The sequence below is a fragment of the Taudactylus pleione genome, unplaced genomic scaffold (genome assembly GCF_031769625.1).
Source record: "Taudactylus pleione unplaced genomic scaffold, aTauple2 ptg000579l, whole genome shotgun sequence".
In the NCBI taxonomy this organism is placed as follows: domain Eukaryota; kingdom Metazoa; phylum Chordata; class Amphibia; order Anura; family Myobatrachidae; genus Taudactylus; species Taudactylus pleione.
The window spans coordinates 3,177,103-3,194,301 of record NW_028284981.1 but is presented as its reverse complement, the minus strand read 5'-3'; the positions used below and the strand labels follow the sequence as shown (position 1 = coordinate 3,194,301).

The 17,199-nt window shown below is 45.0% G+C and overlaps 1 protein-coding gene across 4 annotated transcripts in view; it reads right to left on the bottom strand.

Annotated features, from left to right (window-relative positions):
• PLXNB3 (plexin B3) overlaps nucleotides 1–17,199 on the bottom strand; it is an 88,483-nt gene that overhangs the window by 18,360 nt on the left and 52,924 nt on the right. For all 4 annotated transcript variants that reach the window (XM_088453378.1, XM_088453381.1, XM_088453379.1 and 1 more), the window contains exons 5-14: nucleotides 15,884–15,984; nucleotides 13,367–13,499; nucleotides 12,459–12,615; nucleotides 9,339–9,447; nucleotides 8,036–8,147; nucleotides 7,347–7,475; nucleotides 5,141–5,263; nucleotides 2,898–2,991; nucleotides 1,716–1,882; nucleotides 249–394 (exon numbers count right to left, since the gene is read on the bottom strand). In XM_088453378.1, coding sequence (XP_088309504.1) covers nucleotides 249–394; nucleotides 1,716–1,882; nucleotides 2,898–2,991; nucleotides 5,141–5,263; nucleotides 7,347–7,475; nucleotides 8,036–8,147; nucleotides 9,339–9,447; nucleotides 12,459–12,615; nucleotides 13,367–13,499; nucleotides 15,884–15,984 — 1,271 coding nt within the window. The remainder of the gene's footprint in view (nucleotides 1–248; nucleotides 395–1,715; nucleotides 1,883–2,897; nucleotides 2,992–5,140; nucleotides 5,264–7,346; nucleotides 7,476–8,035; nucleotides 8,148–9,338; nucleotides 9,448–12,458; nucleotides 12,616–13,366; nucleotides 13,500–15,883; nucleotides 15,985–17,199) is intronic.

Genomic DNA, 17,199 nt, shown 5'->3' with positions numbered 1-17,199 from the left:
CTGTAAACTACCTGTCACAACTTGCAGTAAAAGAGCTGTGAAACCTACATAACATGAAAGCTAACAGCAAAGTACAGCTAATGTTACCCAATGTCAAGGGAAATTTCGGCCTAAGCAGAAACAAGTTTCCCTGTAATCAAGGGGTAAGTGTCAACACGACTACGGATTACATTTCCAAACTGAATTAATAAAGCTCAATGAACGCAACATTCCATTGGAGGGAAGGGTGAGCATGGCGGTGTACCCACCTGTTGGAAACCATATACCGGTCTGGCAGAAGGGTGCACGGCAGGTCACACACGGTGACAGACACCTCATCTGCCCTCTGACCCATGTTGGCTCCACTTATAGTAATGGTTGTCCCACCTTCCACAACGCCCGTCAGCGGGGAAAACTGTACGACAGGACAAATAACAAACCTATCAACCAGCATGGCAGTGTAAGAGAAACGCAATAACATTAACGCAGTATATTGACGTATTTCAGTTATGTATTGTAGTCCTTTTACATCATTACTTAAAGGAAAAAAAGCAAATAACATTTCTCTGCCTGGTCTCAATTGTCCTCCTCCCCCCCCCCCCCCCGTTTTATTATATTACCGACACTCTCAGGCTAAGGGGTCTAGTTACTAAGCAGTGTTAGGAGACAGAGTGAAAAGTGATAAGAAAGTGATAAGGTGCCAGCCAATCAGCTCCCAACTGTCATTTTTCAAACACAGCCTGTGAGATGACAGTTGGGAGCTGATTGGCTGGCACCTTATCACTTTATCACTTTTCACTCTGCCAGCCAATCAGCTCCCAACTGTCATCTCACAGGCTGTTTTTGAAAAATGACAGTTGGGCGCTGATTGGCTGGCACCTTATTACTTTTCACTCTGTCTCCTAACACTGCTTAGTAAATAGACCCCTAAGCCCTGTGTGATACCCATCTGTCTGGCGATAGGGCAGAGTCATCAGATAACTTCTGACATCATAGGGGCAGTTTTGGGACTACGAGCCCTGTGATATAGGGGCATCTGCCCAGTATTACTCTAGAGATATTGGAGTCTATGAGTTTACTTTACGGAAATACATTTATACTGAACTACAACCCCCAGCCACTTACATCTGAAGAGTCTTTATAGTTGTGCTGGGGCTATTTCTGTAACTCATCTGGAGGACACAGGGTGGCTTATCTCATTTATTACAATAGTTTCACAACAACCCTGGGGGGATAGCTTGCTATAGACAACATGCGAGTGAATTTGTAGCTGGAGTGTTGACTTTCGCAGGACAGTCCCGATTTGCGGACCGCAAAAGGGACGCCATTTCTAGTCTGATATGGGGACCTCTGAGGCGAGGCTGATGTTGCCCCGATTCAATATTTTCAAGTGTTTTATAATAAATAAATGGAAAGTAGGTCGACTGCCGGACCCCAACAGCTGTACAGTATCTATGAATCAAACCTCTCACATAAGGCAAAGCTAATAGATACATGCAAGTTGGATTTGTACAAGTTACTACCAGATCCAGTTTGCAGTGGATTGATCAGTGCTGGAAAGAAGGATGAATTATTTTAGTCTGTTGTGACTCCTGAACAAACCCCCTGGTACCAGCACAGAAAGTGATATAATAGTAATGACAACAACAATAATAATAGTATTTATAATAATAATTGGAGTAAGTCACTGTCCCTGGAATTGTAACTGTCTAACGCCTATCAAATAATAAACTTACGGAGTGGATGAACGGCGTGGGACAGACGCTAATGGGGCTTTGTCCGCACTGATCCTGGTGCAAACACGAGGCCTCTTCCTCTCCACACCATAAGCACTGGTACTCGGGGTCCAAAGCCTGGCAACGGCTGCAGTCGGTCTGGCCCACAGAGCAGTCATACAGGGTCACTGTGAGGAGTGGGCAAGACAGGAGGGCAGTCACACAAAATGTGCATTTACGTAAAGACATTTATGTACGCTTGATGGGCACATTAGTGATGGTGCAAAAAAAACAAAAACTAAATTCCAAATATTTTTCAATAGAAAATAATGTTAAGTATAATAATAATGTAGGGCGGAGCGGCAGTTATAAAATATGTATGTTCTGATTTGCAACATATTATCTACATCAAGTTTATATATTATGCGCGTAGCGAAATTCTATACATAAATACTACACATAGGTCCACAAATGTCACCTTACTCACATTTTTAGGTTATACATTCAGTTGATTAGCGGCTTTTCTGTGTGTCCTACATCTAAGGCTGAGGTATCTCTGAGCCACTTGGTGGCGCTATAGGATACTGACAGTCACTAACAATGGACGATTGGTATAGATTATAACGATCTAGGAATTCCCTGCTGTGTATACCAGTGATAAGAGGGATCCCCACACCTAGCGGATAATCATTATCATCATCACCCTAGGCTTTACAGGCATCTTCCCAATCAGACCTGGAGACGCCTCCTCCTTACCTGCTAACATCCCTATCTGTAAATCTAAGGACTGTAATAATGATCAGCTCTAGATCTAATGGTGCGTCAGTGATAACAATATCGCTGACTAATCTCCCTGCACCTTCCCAGTGTGCTGGATGATCGATATCGATCAGCCAGCACATTACCAACCCACCAACGAGGGGCCAGTTTGGCCTGCATGCACGGCCGATGGTCGATATTGTTATTGTCCATACGTGCCCGCGCAACGCTGGTCATTTGAGGGTTGTAAGGCACAAAAAAGTGAACGATCTGAAAGCTAACGATATGACCGATCGTTCATTTTTATCGTACCGCGTGTACACAGCATAAGTCATCCAGGGATCGAGATTTCCAGCCTTAGTCCAAAAGGAACCTGTAGTTGATCATTGACCTTCCGGCCACTGGGCAGAAGGTAATGAGGTTGAATGAAGATCGGTGACTTACCTTGTATGACGCCACTATTGTCTACACGGTATGTATCCCCTTTCTTCACATACACGGTCACCGGGTGCTCCAGGACGTGCAGAGGATACTCATACTACAAGAGAAGGAGCACTCGGTTATTGGACATCATGCCCTCTGTATTTATAACATTTCTCCCTGTGTTAGATTGACATGGGTGAGGTAAGACCTAATCTGTAGCCAAAACATTACAGCCCTCAGGTTGCAGCTGATTCCTATATACCAGTCAGTGATGCAATCAGGATGGGTGAGATTTCAACTGGGCGGGCAAATTCAAATGCCCGACCAGTTGTGTCGTCAAGCGCGGGCACATCGGGTAGACGAATGGTAAGTGTGTGCACTTACCAATCGTCGACCCAGGCTTAAGTTACAGTTGAACTATACACACTGGATGCACAATGCAAATCACTTTGGTTTTTGAATCTTGGCCTTGTGTTGCATGTTTCTAAATAAAATTAATAATAATAAAAAAAAGATACAAAATAAAAAAAATAAAAAAAAATGTATAAATGAAAGAAAAAGAAAAAAAAAAAAGGTTCCGTATTGGGCAAATTAAACCATGCACACCAAACATGCAACAGCATCCCAATAGTGAGTCACAACGATGGTAAACTCAATTGATGGAAATAGTTTCTTAAGAATGGGAACTGCCAATATTGTCAGATCAACGAGAAGATGACTGGGGCAGATTACAGACAAATCCTTGATAAAAGGCCGATATATTTCAATAAAACACTCAAACTAGGGAGGAAGTTGATCTTTTCAAAATAAAAAAAAATGCCTGAAAGCTCGCCGCAAGAGCCAGACAAGTGCATTAAGATGCAGAAAATATTCTTATAATTTTTAAAGGTTTATTAATTTTTTTGCATTCTGAGAATAAACTTGACGCAAAAATAAATATTCCTATTCTATGAAATGAAAAATCTTTTTTTTTTTTTTCCAAACTTGACCTGTAACCAAAGATACTTTGCTTGAGCTCTCTCTTGGAATCCCCAGTGACAAAGGATCCTGGGTATTTTCGTTATGCTGCTCACCACCAAATCTTCAGATTTTTTCAAAGAAATTACTTATGCATGTTCTTTCGGCAGCCAAATCTGATAGCTCTTAATTGGAAAAATACCTCCCCACCGTCTCTTTCTGCGCTTAAACGCCAGATTTGGCATATAGCCGCTATGGAAGAGATAACTTACTACCTCCATGATAGAGGACATATATTTGCTCAAGTAAGGGCTCCCTGCTGAGCATAGACATCTACCCCCGTCTTCCTCTGGAAGGTGAACGTGTATGGAGACCCATGGGGGGTAGGCACAGACTTTCCATCTTTATCCTTCCTTTTTTTTCTCTCTTTCCATCACTATTATATATTTAATTTATATTGTTTTTTTTTTTCTTTAGTTTAAGCTGAAATTCTTTAATCCATTTATTTCTGTGGTCATTTTCCCCTTCCCTTTCCCTCCACAACCCCATCCTCCCCCCCTACTTCTCCCCCCTATGGCTTCTGTCTTATGATTGACCTGGCAGCACAGGCGGTGTAATGGTTAGCATTACTGCCTCACAGCACTGAGGTCGTGGGTTCAATTCCCACCACGTCCCTAATTGTGTGGAGTTTGTATATTCTCCCTGTGCTTGCGTGGGTATGTGTGCACTATATAAATAACTGGTAATAATGATTGTTGTCTTATATCTAACTACTTATTTGTATTGATAATTTGCTTATCAATTTATTTCTGCTGTCACCATTAATAGATTGATTTATATTTTGTTTTAACCAATTCAATTTTATTTTTGATTGCATAAAGCTATTTGATATTGGTATTGTTTTGCTGTCGGTGACACGGTTTTGATGTTTATTGCTCTGTTTTTCTTGTTATGATTGACCATCTAAAATAAAGAGTTTGAAAAAAAAAAAAAAAGATACTTTGCATCCCATCTACCCCATCTGTGTCTGTTTTAGAATGTAAGCTCTTACGAGCAGGGCCCTCTACCCTCTTGTGCTTCTCCCTACTTTAGTTTCATCTACTTCTTACGCACCACTAGGGCATCTAACACCTGGCTGCTTATGCTCTGTTGCTTATCTGGGTGTTATGGTCGCTAATGTAGCAATATATATATTATCCATGTCCTGGTCCTGTATTGTATTGTTCTGTAAGTCGCTTGTCTACAACTTGTTTATGTGCTTTGTAATAATAATAATAAAACGTATTTGCTCAGTTATCTGTACGCACCTTGTGAGTCTGACAGTGCACTTTGTAAAGGTCTTCATCGTCGGTCACCTTCTCGATCTGTGCCCGCAGGGTGATGGGCACCTCCTCCACCTCTATTATGCAGCTGTATTCTAGAGCCTCTCCCTGCAAAAAGACACGGGTTGCAGATAAAAGAAGATATTAAACCGTAAGACTACAAAGCTTAAAATTAGCTTCATGTTCTCATAGTCGGTTGGCTGTGATATGTCGGTAGTCATAAGGTCAAAATTGATCATGTCGACATGGCCATAATGTAGACCATGACGACATTTCGTCCCTGGTGGCCCAGCGGGAACTTACCTGCTCCAGACGGCTGCAACGGCGTCTTCCGGGCCCTGGTGGTCATGTGACTATGACTTCCGGGTAAGTCCTCTAATTCTCCAGTGCTCGGGTGAGTAATTCTCCCCCGTCCCTAACCCCCACTCCTCCCTCTAGTGCCTAACCCTAACCTCCCTCCGCAGCCTAACCCCGACATTTCACCTGTCGACGCTCTGAGAATGCCAACACGTTGCCTGACAACATTTTAACAACGATGACATAACGGTCGACAATATGAAGGTCAATCTTGTCACGGTCGACCTTTTGACTACGTTTCCTCACAACGGGGAGTTGGGAAGCCTGCGATATGATTTCCAGGCTCTGTAACAAAAAGCCCCTGCTGCTCAGCATTACAAGCCTCCATTTTCTAGAAGTTACATGTGACTCAGCAGCGAAGTAGAAAACCACAAGCATTGCACAAGTACATATATGTGCCGAGCAAGATCCCAATTCAGAGTTCCGCCAAAGTCCACTCTCAGGGTGGATCTCGTGATTTTCAGCAACTGCGCATGCGTCGGAGCAATTACGGATGATTCAGGGGTCTATTTACTAAGCAGTGTTAGGAGACAGAGTGAAAAGTGATAAGGTGCCAGCCAATCAGCTCCTAGCTGTCATCTCACAGGCTGTGTTTGAAAAATGACAGTTGGGAGCTGATTGGCTGGCACCTTATCACAGATTTATCACTTTGCACTCTGTCTCCTAACACTGCTTAGTAAATAGACCCCTCAGAGCTGTATGCGTCTCAGCCGCAGCTGCACTTGTGGCATAAAGGGTGTAAGCGGGCGGCACACGTAGGATTAGTGTTCATGGGTGTGTAGTCGGAAATGCGGGTTATTCAGGAGTGAGTGCAGAGATCCATCTGATGTGAGACTGATCTCTTGCACAGAGGATATAACTGGGGCGAGTTTGTAGTTACATTCATAAGTGGAGGATACTGTATAGGGGCGGGGCGGTCACAGAGGCTATCAACTATGAATTTGGTTTATTTCCAAGCATGCAAATCGGCCAAATTGCATCCGAATCAAACCAGAGATGTTCTAAGCCTTGCAGAGAGATGAAGTGAACGGAGGTAAAGTACCAATCAATCAGCTCCTGTCACTTTACAGGCTGTGTTTGTAAAACGACAGTTAGGAGCTGATCGGTTGGTACTTTATCTCTCTCCAAGGCTTCTACCACATCTATTCATTAGAGGACAAAATGGTTCTCCCCCTCTGTACTGAGAAGGCGCCGTCATGGTTCACCTACGGCCTTGCTCCCGTCACTCAAATGCAATTACTTTAGTAGTTAGAGCCAAGGGACCAGACCAAACTTCAGGTGACCCCCTTATCACAACTTTTTAAACACATGTATTGTTGTCTGGGTCTTAAATTCAACTTAATAAAGATAAACTTCATGCGTATGTGCCAGAATCAGTACTTTGTGGCCTATGTCTCTTTGTATAGAAAACTATATTGATATCAGTGATGAGTGAAATTGGTTTCAGCTGCAGAACAACCTGTAACACGGAGGTGCATTGCAATCCGGGACTTGGGCGGGCTGGCATTTCTCACCATGTTAGCTTATATTTTATAGGATCTACAGACTGTGAACAGAGCTGGGACAACCACGGTAAATGAATTCTGCTGGGTGGTGAGATTTAGCGCAGGCTAAATTCTGCAGACGATAAGTGCAACATTCCACAGCCAAGTGCCCATTCAGATGAATATTCCGCCCAGCCGTTGCTCAAAATTCACTCATTTCCAACATTTTTTCCCTAAGATTCAATAGCAATGAATCTTAGGAGATCACAGCAAACAAAATGGCTGCCAGCTGTGCACAGACCCACACCGCTTAATCAAAAGGCTGGAAGGTCAGGTGACACCAAACTCACATTGAGGAGCTGAAGGTTGCGTGCAATCAGATCCAGTTCTCTTTCCAAGCCAACAGGGATCAGATGAGACCCCTCAACTCTCTCCAACCTTGGGCAAGAATCTGGGCCCCACAGCTCCTTTGGCTCATCCTACAGGAACAGAAAGATGATTATTACAGTCTCATATAGGTAGTAATGCTTCAACCCAAAGTGTCATGGCCGACAGCTCCTACCACAGCCAGCATCTTTTGTCTTCTATAGTGATCATTCTAGTACCCTGCACCTGTCACAACCCGCGCAGTTCCTCTTTCCTGCCTGGGGTGTCGCTCTCTGCTCTGGTACTTCTAGCACAGTCAGCTGATGCAACATACTGCTGAGATACAGACCAGTGTGTGCTAGAAGCACCAGAGCATAGAGCGACACCCAGGCAGAAAATAGGTACTGCACGGATTGGGACATGTGCAGGGTGCTAGAATGAACACTAAAGATAAATATAGAACCAAGTTACGGGGTTGATAGAATGTTAGCTTTAGGCAGTCAGCAGGCACAGTCCTCGGTCACTCAGGTACCACTGATGGACGGATTCTGGAATTAATTCCAAGTGACGGCTAAAGTAACCAGGTCTGAGTGCCCAACATGTAGCCAAATCCAGAGAACTCTTACAATAAAGTGAAATATTGTCTATATAGCGCATATCAGGTGGTTCTTACATTTATGCTGTAGATGACAGTCTGCTCTTTGTTGCAGTGGTCAGTGTGAGTACAGAGACGATCCGACAGACACCAGTTACACCTCCAGGGGCTGCTCACACATCCGTTGCACCTGTAGAAGCAAATCATTTTACTCATGCACCCAGGCAAGATATACTACCGATATCTAAATCCCAGCTCTTACCAGCCACGGGCACAGTATACACACCACAAACACAACCCTCAATATACCAAACTTAGGTATCGGAAAACACTTGAGTACTGCCCCTAACGTGATAAGACCACGCCCATTATTGGCCTAGCCGCAACTATCATTTGCCTAAAACTTCAGCCACACCCACAATGTGCCCAGACCACACCCATGAGTCAGCTAGCCACGCCTATTATTTGACTACAGACGGCCTCAGGTGGCTAAGTCATGCTCTGTGCTATATAAGGGAAGTCACATATGCCCAGAGTCGGTGTGAATGTATGTTACACAGTAAATACATTATTAGGCTGATTTATATATGAGGGATGAGAAAGGTGACATTCTACTTGTTGCCTTTGCCAGCAAAAAGCTTAATGTCCACCCACAGTAACACATCCCCTATAATAATGAAGCCATTATCCGCCATTGTATTATTTATGGCCTATACAAAGAGGAGGTTATCCAGCCAGATGTTACAGAAAAGAACGAGCCAAACCCATTTATCTGAACTATAATCACATTACATAAACCAGAGACCTTCACAACCTCATTAACAAGTGTTCTGCGTAACATGACATGGCCAGTCAGGGCTAGCTGAGAAGTGTACAAGCCAGCGGACTAATGTGCATCCACGGACATATACAGACATTACGCCGACAATGCAGTCACCAGCAGGTACGCTCTTTAGCGCATGGTTAATAAGATATATACAGGTATATAAAAAGGGGTGTGTGAACAGCGCTCTATAGAACCTGTGTGATGACAGGAGCAGCTAAGTACCCAAGGTCTCCAGTCTCGGTCAGTAGTGACATACAAAATAGAGGTTTTGTACAAAGCGCTCAACCTGTGTAGAGTGTGTATTGTGTGTTGGTATAGCGTTCTTGGATGCTGAAGGTTGTGCGTGAAATGTGGGGGGTAAATACCACAGGAAGCCGCTGGCTCCTTTAGGGTGCCTCTTTCCATAATCATCTTTGTAGCTACGTCTTCCTGTACAATATACCCGTGGCCTACACCCGATTCAGTACCAGAAAAATCATTCCTGCAGCCATTTTGTCCTGACTTTGTAAATTTACTTTAAGTTAGTGGTCACCACATACAGACCAGAAAACTCACGGGTTAGCGACGGAAAGGTCCATTGCAGCTCCGCAGTCATAGAAAACGTAGTCTGTCGCTGCCACAGTGACATCCTGGAAAACCAGCGCCAACCGTACAGTCAAATGATCTGTCACAGAAAGACATCATGTTGGATTGTAAGCGCCCACATGTGATTATTATTAGCATTGTAACTGTACGATAGTCTGTACTTGTGACCTATAATGGTAATAGGTCTGGCACTTTATAAATATAGGACTGCAATATCCTGATAGTGCCGTTATGACGTCATTAATAAGTTACCTTGATTGAATTCTTTGGATTTATAGCTGTAAAAAAGCATTAGAGATATTACAATGCCCCCTAACCTGAGATCACTGCATTTGGTGAAACCAGCTCTAGATGTCCCTGAACATTAGTCACATTTCAAACATGTTAATGGAAGGGGCAGTATGCAAGGCTGCAGCTAAATGGACCTCCAATGCCAATTATGTGCAAATCATCCATCCTACATCTTACGAAGATGCTACTAATGATAACTATTGTTTGATGAAAGCCAATCCCCGGTAATGGGCAGCTCCCAGGCCCAGAGGAGTCAATTTCAAGGGCATTTACCGCAGTAGGAAGCCTAAACACGCATCCCGCTGTTGGAACACAGTGGTGCATGGTCTAAGGGTCAGTTGGTAGGCCAGGTAGTGCATATACTGGGAGAATGGGTGGTGGATGTGACACAATGAGAAGCAGTAGCGGAAGAGATTAGCAATGCATAACCAGCATGGGCAGGCAGATAATTATAATATGAAACACAATACAAGTGTTTAAAGATTTACCTCCCTATTCTGCAAAAACAGAGTGCTTGGATGGGCAAATCCAGCACAGCCCACAGGCATTATTAACTAGAATTGTGGATTGGCAGGCAGGCACCGGATTGCCCTTGTATGCCGCTACCATTAAATGGTTAAACGTAGAGATTGTAAATAAAAGGCTATGGTCACGTTCTCTGCACTGTTGGTGTCCTGTCTATTACTGTGCGATTGACAGTTGTATGTGGGAAAGTATGGCCAAGGGCAGCAATAGTGGGGGCCTCGTTCTGTACTAGGTTTCACTGCATAAATGGGAAAACTCCTGTAGAGAGTTCAGAATTTACATTTCACCCTCATTGTGCTCAGACAGCTGCCACCTGTACAGATAACTACACTGCAACGTACGGCTTCCAGACAAGTACAGAGTGCTTCATTATCCGTAGAGTTCACATGGTAGTGCAGACACCACAGACACCCCCCCCCCCTCCCCCCATGTACAAGTACGGACAAGATTAGGTAACATTCTTCTAAATCAGTTACATTCTATTAATTCATTATGTGGGTTCCAGTCAGAATATCAACAAGTTCTGAATTTTGACAATCAGAACGTCGACATGGTCAAAATGTCAACATGTTCATAATGTCAACATGTAACATGCCAACACCAAAATGTCAACAGCACATTTTTCTGTTATTTTTATGGCTAGGCCAGTGGTTCCCAAACTTTTTGGAATCACTGCACCTTAGAGTATCAGCATTGTTTTCATAGCCAAAAGTTTGTTGTTGAGAAATTCAGAAAAAAAACAAATTATAAAGTAAATTGTGCCGACCTGTCATCCTCAGGGTCAGTTATGTGGTGGTGGACAGGTTTGCACTTTTGTTTGTCCACATATTTACATTACATTGACTAAATAATTTGATTTGGTGCTGGACCACCAACCTGAGGCACCCCTGCATGTATCCCGAAGCACCCCAGGGTGATATGGTGCACAGTTTTGGAACCACTGGGAAAGGGTTAGATTTAGTCTAAAATAAGCACAACACTATATCGACATGTTAAATGTTGACATTTGTGAATGTCAGCATTTTACATGTCGATCTATGTCCATGTCGACATTCCTAAACCATATGTATCAACTTTCAAGCTGCCCCTCCGGGGTCTGCTCACATGTCACAGCAGGGGGGCTTGACATCACCAAAGGTGGACGGTGCGGGGGGAATTCAGGAAGAGGGCATGGCGATTCAATAGCGGCGCCCACTCCCCCGCTATACAGTGACGATATTACCGGCACTGTAAAGTGGAGGGGTGCGGCTGACGCGATACAGCGTCATCATGGGGGGGTGGAGGTGCCGGGCGGCTCCGGGAGACCTGCCTACTTCTCCGGGCGGCCCAGAGTGCCACCTGATTTTCTGGAGCCTGCCAGCCGTTCTGGGGGACAAGGCAAGTGTGTCCTACACCTGTCAACATGGTGATGACTTTCTGAATGTCGACTTTTCAAACCACACTCCATTATGTTACAGATTACTTCAATTAACTATTTGTATATGTGTAAGACCTGGCATTGTACTGTCTGCTAAGTAATGCATGTATAGAGTGGGATAGCGATGGGCAGCTCCTTCCTCTTCCCACCAGCAATACCCAAGCAGAAAAGAGCAGGATTTGTCCCCCAAAGCCATTGTAGGTGAAACTAGAGCTGGTTCGAGGGGAAACGTATTTTCAGTGGTGCCCAGGACAGCGGGCAAGTTGCATAGCTGCATTAGTGATTCTGGCATTAGCAGCGTATATTTCCTCTTTGAAGAAATGAAACCTCAGCAGCAGAGTCATCAGTCTGGAGCATGACTTCTGTACACAGTTAGAGGAGTTTGCCTCATAGGACAGACATGAGATTCCGGAGTAGACTGTGTTTGCCCTTTAACCAGTTTACACCACTTCCTCATGTCCCGCTGCATGACATACCATCATCACCTGACATGCCATCATCACCCGGAGGTTCTGGAATCTCAGGACCCCAACAAATGCTGGACACTCCTGAAAAACCTGATCGCTGTGAGCACAGGATAAATAATCTCTATGTCTATCTCTATCTGCTCACAAGCATTCAACCGAATCTCCCAAACTGGCAGAGCGGAGGCACAAATATGTAAACGTAATACACGTCTCATGTGACGGCACCTTTCCACGAAACGCGACCAAGCAAAGCTCTGAACTCTCCCAGACATGGACAGAACCTTGTTTTACTCCATAACGAAAGTTCTCAATAAAAATACAACAGTACGAGATTAGGACCTGCCCTACCCCAGCGTCCCGTGTGACCTTGCGTCTGGTGTGTCGGCTCACCTTTGCCAATGTCATTAGGCGGCAGGTCTTCTGGTGGGGGAGAGCTGCATCTGACCTGGTTGCCATAAATATGTGCTGGACTGGACAAGTCATTGAACAGACATTTCCAGCCGTCTTTTTCGGCCACAGCAGGGAACTGTAGCACCGTCATGGAGACCTGAGGGGACAGGGAGATGGAGGTTAGCGCGTTAGCTGTCAGGGAGCAGAGAGAGAAATGATAGTACAAGACTCTAAATCCTATTATGTAATGAATAAACTCGCTACATGAAATGTCCCATATACCCACTGAGATCTGCTTCGTCTCACAAAATGCCTGACAACAGTCCTTTTTTGCATGAGAGTCCTTAATTTGCAGAGGTCTATAGGGGTGTGATCTGGTAAAGGGACAGGATTGCGACAGAAATGGGTGTGGCAGGCGTCGTCAGTCAGGGTTCGGGTGGACGTTTGGGTTATACTTTGATCATTTTCTGAAATTAGCAGCCAGGCCAAGCGGCCCTTAGAGGAACAGGTTTCCTGACACATTTGGGCATTTTATATTGTTCTACATTAGGCTACGTCTCGCGCATGGGTCTTTGGTCTAGTTGTCTTTTAGCTCCAGGCTTTCCAACGAACATACAAATTGCATTGTATAAAAGATCTACAAATAATACTCACAAGTGTGTGTACAAGTCCCCGTACCATGACTTGTTATTATTACGTTTGTGTGATACTGACTGCAAGTTACTGCCTTGGTTATCTCAATCTGTGAGGGAGCTGACTGCAGTGTCTTTCAATGGGCCTACTGACAGGAAGTGTGCGACGCAGAGGAGAACCACTTCCCCCACTTTAGATAAAAAAATATATACATTTCAGGGCAATCCAACCTTTAACCCTCTCATTGCCGACCGCCTGCAATGTATCACCCTTACCTCAGTCTGCTCCTGCCGGCTCTGATTAGCTGGGGAAAGGCCCTGGATGGACACACACTGATTCTGATCACTAAAACTCCACAGCCAGTGGTTCGCCAGGTCACTGTCTGTACACTCTTTCTTCTCCGTGCACCTGCAACGCGGTGTAAGGATCATTGAAAATGTACAATAATAATAATTAAAAGGAAACCTATCACAAACTAGTTTGTGTCATCAAGCACAGCCCCTAGGAGACCAGTTGTGGCTCTTTATTAAGAGGCTAAACCAACAACTAAGGACACATTTTACTATTACAACAGTAGGAGCTCCATTAGGATTTCAGAGAGACAATTGTACAATGGAGACTGTTATAAATATGTACTTGACACAACTGACATTTCAATATCCAATGTAATATCAACATAGATGTCCTTTAGAACATGTTCTTACTAAAAATGGCCGCTGGAGCGTTCTTCCAGACACGGAAATCAAGAATATATAATAGATTAAATAATTTTATAGTCTATCCAAAGCCGATTTCCTCTTTGGTAGGGATGGACATCGATGGTTGATGTTTGCCAACCATCAATGTTTTCTTATGATGATAGTGTTTTTACCATTGGATGGCAGCATTCCGATGTTTGCCGCCATCGAATGGTAATTATTTGATGGTGTTGTGATGTTTTCAGTTTTTATTTTTTTAATGCTGAGAGCTTCACTGTCCCTGTTTGCAGCTCTCAGTATTGGGCATCGTGCCCCACCCCCGATCCAACCCCGTCTCGCCCCCAGTGCCGTCCCCTTCCAGCCCTGTAGTAGGGCTAGTGCGCGTCCACAAAAGGCCCTTCTAGATAACAAAAAAAACACTATTCAAATGAATAGTTTGTTTTATCTAATACTTTTGATGCTATGGTTACTTACCATCGCAACGAAAGTTTTGATGGTGGAAGCCCAGCCATCATTCGATGGTGGGCTTCCGATGTCCATCCCTACTCTTTGGTAGCTCCACCAAATGGGAACTATACTACACCGATCTGGACAGCAAGACAGAGTGCCAGACAGGGTGGTTTTAGTGCCTCAGAGTCTGATGGTCTCCTGAGATTTTCACAGCCAGCGGTCTCTAGAGTTTACAGAGAATAGTGCACATAACAAGGATGGAATGTACCAATCCTAATAATGCTGTAAAACCTCTGAAAACCGCAGTTTTCTAAGGTTTACCACAATGAATATGGATCCTCATATGTATTAAAAAGGTCCAAAGCAGTTATTGAAGATATCTGTTGCAGACATGCGGCACCTCAGTCCCTATAGGAGTCTATGGGGCTGCAATGTGTCCCCACAGGCAACGCCAACTACAGATGGTCTTCCCTATAGAAGCCTGTAAGCTTCTTTACACTAAAAATCCTCAGAGAGACACCCGTCGGATCTTTTTCCGTTGCCCGCGGCTTCAGCAGGCTGATGGCCGTGCATTAAGATTCCCAGGTCACAAAGCCAGAAGCCACTTCACCGTAAAGACAGCACTGTATCGGAAGAGCTGTCCCAGTGGATAAGTATAGCGGTGATATAAAAATGCCGGTATGCAGGCGAATACAGACGGGATGTACCCAAATACACTTGCGATAATTTCACCCCCAGTGAGCAGCAGTTCTGTGGGCAGTTCTGTGGGCAAAAACACCTGGTTAGTAAGTGAAGAGAGAAGAGAATGGCCAGACTGGTTCATGCTGACAGGAAGGTGACAGGCATTGAATTTACAATGTGTTATATCAGGGGAATGCAGAAGAGCATCTCTGAAAACACAGTGCGTGGAACCTGAAGTGGATGGATGGGCTACAGCAGCAGGAGACCACATCAGGTCCAAATCCTGTCAGCCAAGGACAGAAAGCTGAGGCTACACTGGGCACAGGATCGCCAACACTGGGCACAGGCTTGCTGCTGTGACATGCAGGTGATTGATTCATGTTGTTTACATCAGTTTCTGACCCTATGGAACCCTCCTGCCTAGAGTCAATGGTTTAAGCTAGTGGTGTAATAGTTTGAGGAATGTTTTCTTGGCACAGATTAGACGCCTTTATCAGGAGTGTATTTATAATGGGTGCAGGGGATGCGGAGCACACGGGACCCTGGGTCCAGGGGGGACACCTTGCACCCATATTATACTTACCTCTCGGCCATTTTCCCGGTGACCTGCACATGCGCTAAAGACTCTGGATGCACTCTAGTGCCCAGAGTCTATCAGTGCGGCACTGGCCGCGCTGCCGGCCGCCGGACTGAGAGGAGGGGGCCCGTGACGGAGACTGCATACGGGTCCCCTCCTCTCTAGAAACACCCCTGCCCTTTATACTAATTGAGAATTAGTATGGTCACCGACCACGTGCAGCCCATAATGGGGCACAGTCTACCCACCTTCTAGTGGTCACTACCAGCAGGATAACGCTGCTGTGTAGCAGAGGATACAAAGTATTTTTCCTTTCCAGAATCCAAGCTCACAACTGATTTATCCTTACTGTATATAAGCTAGTGCTGAATACACAGTTACCTTACCTTCCCTGCAGTACACACCAGCCGCAGAAAGGGTCCCCGGCTCCAAGGCACAGATCACATGAAGGAAAGCGGGAGCACTCAGCCACCGGGAGCCTGGTGACCTGCAATGGAATGAGGAGGAGTTACCAGCAGGAGAAAATAAGCCCTTCCTACATTATTTACCCAAGAAGCGCATTCAGTTGTATTTATCAGCTATGTACTAGAAGTCTCAGGATGTATATGAGAAATCCTGTGTAGCGTTCCCGCTAGGCTGTTTTAGTGGGGCGCCGCGCCCTGCCTGATTTTAAAAGGGCAACATGCGCCCTGCTAAAACAGCTTGCCCTGTGCCTTTCCCACCCATGGGCCGCAGTGTCCCACGGGTGGGCAAAGTTGCGGTGACCGATCACCGCCGGGTGAATAGATGTCGTGGGCATGTGCTATGCACAGCAGCGGTGTGTGCTCCCCCCACAGCCAGCCATTGGAAAGCAGCATCCGATGGCAGGCAACCATCGAATTCCCGCTATTCAATGGAAAAAGAACTTCCATCGAATCTGAAACATTGAAGGTTGCTAACCATCGGCTTCCGATGTCCATCCCTAGCGGGAACACTACTGTGCTAAAGAGAAGTAGTTTGCACCGGCGGACAGGAAGAGCCTACCTTGTTATAGGGTCTGATTGGGAGATGGACGCAGCGCCGATATTTACACAGTTGAGCGATGTTTTGCTACTGCGCATGAGCGAAAGGTCTCAAAACCTTACTGCGCCCATGCGAACCAATGTGAGCGTGTTATGGGAGTCTCATGGACGTGTCTGAAACAATGCTGGATTCTCAAACGCAAATACAATACTTCAGATGACATGTTTAGAAGTATTAGATTTAGAGGAGAGCAGCTAAAGTAAACCTTAGGCTATCGCAAATATAATAAGGAAGGTAAAACGCCAGCTGCATGTTTCATTTAGTAGCACTTTGATACAAACGAAAATGTCACTGGTGATTATGAATACTTATCCTCCGGCGAGGTCCAGCGAAGTCCTCAATGGTGGCAATGGTGCAACGGATTTTTGATGTTGGAGTGTGCACAATCTCCATCACAAATGCGCAAACCCTGCAGCCTGAAAATGGACGTCTCACGTCCCTGCAACAGCTATTGCGAGAGTGGTAGCAAGCGAGGCAGCATTTCCAACTACCTTTGAGTGAGGCCTATAGTACGGAGCAGGCACACCTAGGGCCCCGCTTATTAACGAAGCATAACCCCTTTAGCGCTCACTAAAGGGTCTATGTCATCCTTTCTGTATTTAACAAACAGCGGTAATCTAAGATCACAGCAATGATGCGG